A 6,399-nucleotide genomic window follows, 5' to 3' on the forward strand; every position below is an offset into this window, starting at 1 on the left:
TACCCCATCTCCCTGCATCATCTCCACAGCTAAATAAAATTCAGTCCTGTCCCTTTACCTACCTGAAGTACCATTTACCTTGCCAGTAGCAAGAACACTATTGCAGCCTCCCTCAGCCCCTTTCTGCATGCTGACCTCTCAGTGAAGGAACTCTGAATGTTTTGAAGTAGAAATCCTCTTTGCCAGCAGCTCCTCACTTCCATCTTTAGAGGATTTCATTAGACCTAGGAGGCCTATCTCTGTATTAGCCAGTCCAAAAACAGAGTTGAGGCTTGCTGCAGGACATCCATAACCACTAGAAGTGGTATTGCATACGGCAGGTGAGGAATCTCTGCTCAAGTGATGGGCACTGACACCTTTCTCTGTTTCTAAGAATAGCTATTTGCATGACTTCTAACTGCTAAAGACATATTTCATCATAAAAAAAAGGTACTTCCAAGGGCAGTTGGTATTTTCTGAAAGGTCCTCAGCTACTGCTGTATCTTGGGAATTTTATACATAGATCTTTCCTACATTAATTTTATATAAAGGGATTATATCTCAAAAATAGATGTTATAGTAACCTGTTACTTTCATCTCTATTTCAATGCACAGCTACCTTAGCCTGTAGTTCCTTTGTGTATTGAAGTCTCAATATTTATAAGTTTGTAAACGTGTGAGTAACTTTACTCCTTGGGACAAGTTTCATCAGTGCTGCTGGAGATATTCAGAAGTGGATAAAGTAAAGCACCATGGAAGTCTTTGTAAGGGAGAGATTAATTGTCACAAGGAGTTTGATGAACTTAGACTCACTTACAGACAGTTCTTCATGTGGTATTTTATGCTTTAATTTATGATAATTTTATTTTTATGATTTTATAAATTAACTGATGTTGTAAAATTGTCTTTATAAGTGCATAAAATAAACTGTACGTCCATACATGAGACATGAATTTATAGTATATTTTACAAGTACCTGTAGGTTGGACATTCACAGGATAGACATTCACGTATATTTTGTGGTCTTCTGTAGACTTTAAAATGGATTCTTCTAAGGGGTAATTTTTTTCATTCAAAACTGTGCAGTTTTCAAGTTTCAGCTATGCATAGTGTATAGGGGCTCAAACAGGAATAAGAATATAATTATCTGTCATATGGGAGCGAGAGTAGATTGTTTATGCTGGTTTTGGGCTTATGCCTATTAATCTTCAAATATTTGAAGTACAAAGTACCACTGAAATAAAAATCTTTTCTACCAAAAATCATGCCTCTTGTTTGGTACAATTGCCCTGTAACTTAAAGGTTACCACAGCCCTGAAGTAGTAGGCGTTTTAGGCTTTTCTGAAGACTTAATTCATAGAGACTTATGCTATATTTACTGTGTAACTTTGATCTATAATTTTTACATCACCAGGTGCCTGATGGATTTTTTGCACATTTCTATGCTATATGTGAACATATCAGCCCTGTTTTGGCATGGGGCTTTTTGGGTCCTAGAAACTCCCTTTATGACCTATGCTGCTTCTTCAAGGTTTGCAACTTTTTTTTTATTACCATTTATCTTAATAAATAAATAAATAAATAAATCTTCCAGATTAAAAGAAATGAGGATCTTATTTGTAGGTGTTTTGTGTTTTCCAAAGATTAAGACTAACTGTAAGAAACCATGAAAATAAATGTTATAATATTAAATTTTTTTAAGCCTAGAACTGCTTTGCAAAGTCTATTTTAATGCACTTCTATTTTAGCACCAGAAGAATACATAAATGAATGGTTTTAGGAAATGTGTAAAGGAAATAGCATTGCATACTTTTTTCCTTCTTGTAAGTGAATACAAGTTTCTCCATTTATTTTTTTTTTTTTTTTCTCCCTCACTAGGATCAAGTGCTTTTCTTCCTCAAAGACATTTTTGATTTTGAAAAGGTGAGATACTCAACTATGGAGAGTTTGGCTGAAGATCTTATGCAATTATTAATCCGACACACTGAACTTTTAATGGCCTATCTTGGAGCAGATTCACTGAGACATGTCAATGCTTGTGTAAGTGGTCCTGGGCATGTCGTGACCAGTGGGCTCTTAGAAGCAAAAGTACAGTAAGCTTAAAATCATTGACAAATTAAATGGAGTGTTCCTGATATACTCCTTCCCACCTTTCTCTCTAACACCGAAGTTATCATTGCTGTTACTGAGCAAGCGTCTGAAAATGTATCATGTTGCTAAGTATGGAAAAGGACTCAGGGAGGTTAAATGTACGTCTGTGAAAAGAACTGGTGAGCATATTGTTGTATATACCTAAATTAAATTTGCAGCTCCGCTGTCACTGTATTTATACTTAATGTATCCCAAAGCTTTTTTCTGTAATATTTGGGTAAAGTTTATTTATGAAATACTGTACTTTTGCACAGATAATTTGTAAGTGAAGCTGATGGAGTTGTTTCTTTAAGGGCTTATAGTGCAGAATGCTCATTACAGAGTCCCCAAAACATTGTGTGTCTAAATCTAGGAGGTGTTTTGACTGGGGTATACGCAGTCTCTAATTCATGTGACACATGCAATAAACTAATCACACTCACGAAACTGAATGTGTTGCCACTGGCGTGAAATTACATTTGTTGTGGGTGTTAAGCAGTCATTTTGTACCACAGTGTAATGGAGTGATGCAGGTGCTGTTAGGGCAGGAATGACTTCCAGTATGCATTTTTCACTTTATTTTGTTTTAAAACAGCCAAACATCATGAAGGTGTTTGAAAGCACTTATTTATATTCAAAAAGCTGTGGTAGCTTCACCAGTTAATTTAAAACTTTTCCTTTTTCTACAACTGTTACCACTTTATATTTTGGTGTTAAACTAACGCCATTCTCAGTTCATATGTAGCATTTCAAAATATATTTTTAATAAGGATGTCTGATGAGATTTGTTAATCATGAATCAGAATTGAAGTCAGTGTTTTATAATTAAAAGCATTTCCATCTTCCTCCCTTCCTTGTAGGAAGTCAGGTGTCTTATTTAAGAGGAAGTGTAAGCAACTGTAGCTATGTATGTACAGTGTGAAACTGTGGCTCGGAATATGGAACCCTGAACTTTAGGTAGGAGTACAGCACAGTAAGAAGGCATGTGGGAATTTGCAGTAACACTTTTTCCTGTGCTAGAGGTAGGTAATAAATAATGATGATCTATAATCTTTGAATGCCTGTAAACTGAAACAATATATTGTAGTTAGTTTAGGCTCTTTAACTACATTTACATGTGCTTTGCCACAAAAAGCCAGCCCACAAGAGTCTATCCTGTGTCAAGTAATGAAGAGTAAGTAATAATAAAATATTCAGATGCTTAAGAAGCATGTTGTTAAAATGGAGCATATTGAAACACACTTTGATTGGAAACATTTAGACTTTTGTTTGAACACAACCTGAAAAGGTGATATTTGGAAAGGAGGGTCTGTGTAAGTCCATAGATTTCACTGCAGCCGACACATTTTCATCATTCTTGTATGTATCAAATGAATACAACAAAAGAGCAAAATGTCGGCTGTGGTTTGTTTCTCCACAAAGTGCGTCTTCAGTACAGAATGTGAAGTTTTCTGCACCCATCTCACTTAGCTTAAGCACACTTACCTGCTCAAAAGTAGCTATATTTTAGCAGTGTTTTGCAAGTCTATGAAGGAATTTATATGGAACAGTAAAGTGTCTCATTGGGTTTAGAATCAATAGGAATAGATGGAAATAGTAGTGGTGGAGTAAATGGCATATTCCACAGCAAATGTACTACCTGGAGGTTGCAAGATGTCAAAGAAAATTGTACGCTGTGGTTTGTCTGTTCTAATAAAATTCTATGAAGAAAATTACACCTTAATATTCATCACAGAAAACCAGAAATGCACTTTTCCACAGAACTAAATACATAGTTAAGTGAGAAAATTTCATATTATTTATATAAAGCTCATGAAGAAAGTGCAAGTGTTGCACATGAGATTATAAATGTTTCCAGATGATTTAAAAATCCATCTTGTGTTGGAACTGAAAGGATTTTCTTAAACAGAAGAATGAAAAAGGTCCAATGGAACACCAGAATGTCTGGAAAGTGGATAAGGACCTGAAAATATACAGCTTAAATAGATGTATGCTTTTAAAAAAGGAGCACTTCCATGCACTCATAGAGCTCCAAAGTCCATAGAATCAGGTTGGAAATGGAACTAACGTATTTCCCGTCCAAAATAAGAATTAAGGTATCTGGTTGTTGCAAGGTGCCACCAACAAATACTTGGTTGGGAACAGTTAAAGAAAGAGAAAAGAAATAGGGGGAGGGAGGAATGGAGACAGGGAGAGGGAAATGCACAGGTACACATGGACAGGCTTTTATCTCCTCTGAGTCTTTTTGGACCTTTTCCCGAAAAGCGTTTATATGTTCTTCCCTTCCTAATGCCAGAGACAGCTATAAATTCAAATGGGGGAAGGCTGCCTCTTTGTAACACAGAGCTGGAATCAGTTCTCCTATAAACCCAGGTTTGTACACCGCTGAGGGAAGGGGTGTGAAGAATGTCTGTTGATAACCAGCCATATGGCTTAAGCAAAGTCCTCTACCTTTGAAAATGCAAGTGCCAGAGCTGCACCAATGCAGTGGCACCAGGATGCAATTGTACTGCAGAGAATTCACAATCAAAATCAGAAATTAGTTTACAGTCTCTAAATTTTTAAATAGTTTTGAATGCCCTTTTCCCTGCTAATGAGTCATCCTCTTCTGCTATAGCTGTGCTCCTATGATCAGAAATGAATGTTGAATGTGTTGATTATACAAGAATCAAGTATTTATATAATTTGTAATTTAGTTGTAAAAATAATCTCACTTTAAATGTGTTCTTAATGATTATTATACTTCATTTTTGTAGTCTTCAGTTTCATCAGACAAAACATGTCAATTCGAGTGTCAGTTAAGTGTGTTTGTGAACTTTCTATTGCCAAAATGAACTGCTGCTGTGTGTATTGAATAAAAGGCTTCAGTGAAACAACTGTTGCTTCTACAACTGCTTCTACAACTTGGAACAGTTTAAACTGGATCAGAAATAAACCTGTGTGGTTTTTCTTCTGTGAAATGGTCCACAGCATTGAAAAGTTTTCAACGCATAGGCCAGTGATCCACCAAAAAGCCAAGTTTTGGTGTTTCTAGTTTTGCAAGTCAGAAAGTGAGAGTAAACTAGAGACCTTAATCTCCTGGGCAAACAAACCCCAGACTCAGGTTGGCTGTCACAGGCTGACAGTGGTTGTCGGTTGGCACAATCCCTGCCTGTGGTACTAACCAGGTTGGTTTTGTTGCATCTGTCTTTCTGTGCCAACAGGTTGTTTCTTGGGTTTGGGGGATGAGCTTTTTCAGGATTATTTCCAAACCCAAGGGCTACAGTGAGCTCCAGTCATGGAGTAAGATTTCCATTGTGGGGTAATATAAATGGAGAACACAGTGTCTAATGCTTACTGCTATAGAATTGTAGAATCATAGAATGGTTTGGGTTGGAAAGGACCTTAAGATCATCAAGTTCCAACCCCCCTGCCATGGGCAGGGATGCTTCACTCTATACCATGTTGTCCAAGGTTCTTTACTACCTGACCTTGAACACTACTGAGGATGGAGCATTTGCCACTTCTTCGGGCAACCCATTCCAGTGCCTGACCACCCTCACAGTGAGAGAACTTCCTTATTTCCTTATATCCAACCTGAACTTCCCCTGTTTAAGTTTTAACCCATTACCCCTTGTCCTATCACTACTGTCCCTAATGAAGAGTCCCTCCTGAGCATCCATGTAGGCCCCCTTCAGATACTGGAAGGCTGCTATGAGGTCTCCACGCAGCCTTCTCCTCCAGGCTGAACAGCCACAGCTCTCTCAGCCTGTCTTCATATGGGAGGTGCTCCAGTCCCCTGATCATCCTCGTGGCCTCCTCTGGGCTTGATCCAACAGTTCCATGTCCTTTTTATGTTGAGGGCACCAGAATGATGTGGGGCCCTCAGAAGGGCGATGTGTATCTGCTTTGAACTGCCCAACTTTATGTGTAACCTGTGTTCATCTGCTGAAAACTTACTTTACTGAGAGTGGGAAGCCCAACCCTCAACTGAAACCTTGCACCTTTGCCTCAGAAATACGGGTATGGCTCTTTTGAGGGTGGCACTGGGGGACAGTTCCTGCACTGTCCTTCAAAAGACAAACACATTTTGTGTTTTAATTTGGTGGCTGTTGCTCAGAGTTTGTAAAGCTTAAGGCCATGTGGTTATCATCCTGATAATCCAGTTGGAAGTTAGGCTCCAGCATGATAGACACAGTACAAGCGGGACAGGAAGAGGAAAGTTCTGCACTGGAGACTTTGTAGTTGTACGTGTAGGAAACAAGTCATCTTTAAGCAGGAAAAGGAATGTATTCTGGTGTAATAAATTCA

The 6,399-nt window shown here is 38.1% G+C and overlaps 1 protein-coding gene across 2 annotated transcripts in view; it reads left to right on the plus strand.

Annotated features, from left to right (window-relative positions):
* Positions 1–4,264, plus strand: part of MIGA1 (mitoguardin 1) — a 40,786-nt gene extending 36,522 nt beyond the window's left edge. For both annotated transcript variants that reach the window (XM_057416966.1, XM_057416958.1), the window contains exons 15-16: positions 1,394–1,510; positions 1,858–4,264. In XM_057416966.1, the coding sequence (XP_057272949.1) occupies positions 1,394–1,510; positions 1,858–2,076 (336 nt within the window). In that variant the 3' untranslated portion in view covers positions 2,077–4,264. The remainder of the gene's footprint in view (positions 1–1,393; positions 1,511–1,857) is intronic.
* Positions 4,265–6,399: the final 2,135 nt, after the last annotated feature.

Source organism: Pezoporus wallicus, unplaced genomic scaffold (assembly GCF_028554395.1).
Source record: "Pezoporus wallicus isolate ANWC-B61680 ecotype Strahan unplaced genomic scaffold, APGP_CSIRO_Pwel_v1 contig_5908, whole genome shotgun sequence".
NCBI lineage: Eukaryota > Metazoa > Chordata > Aves > Psittaciformes > Psittacidae > Pezoporus > Pezoporus wallicus.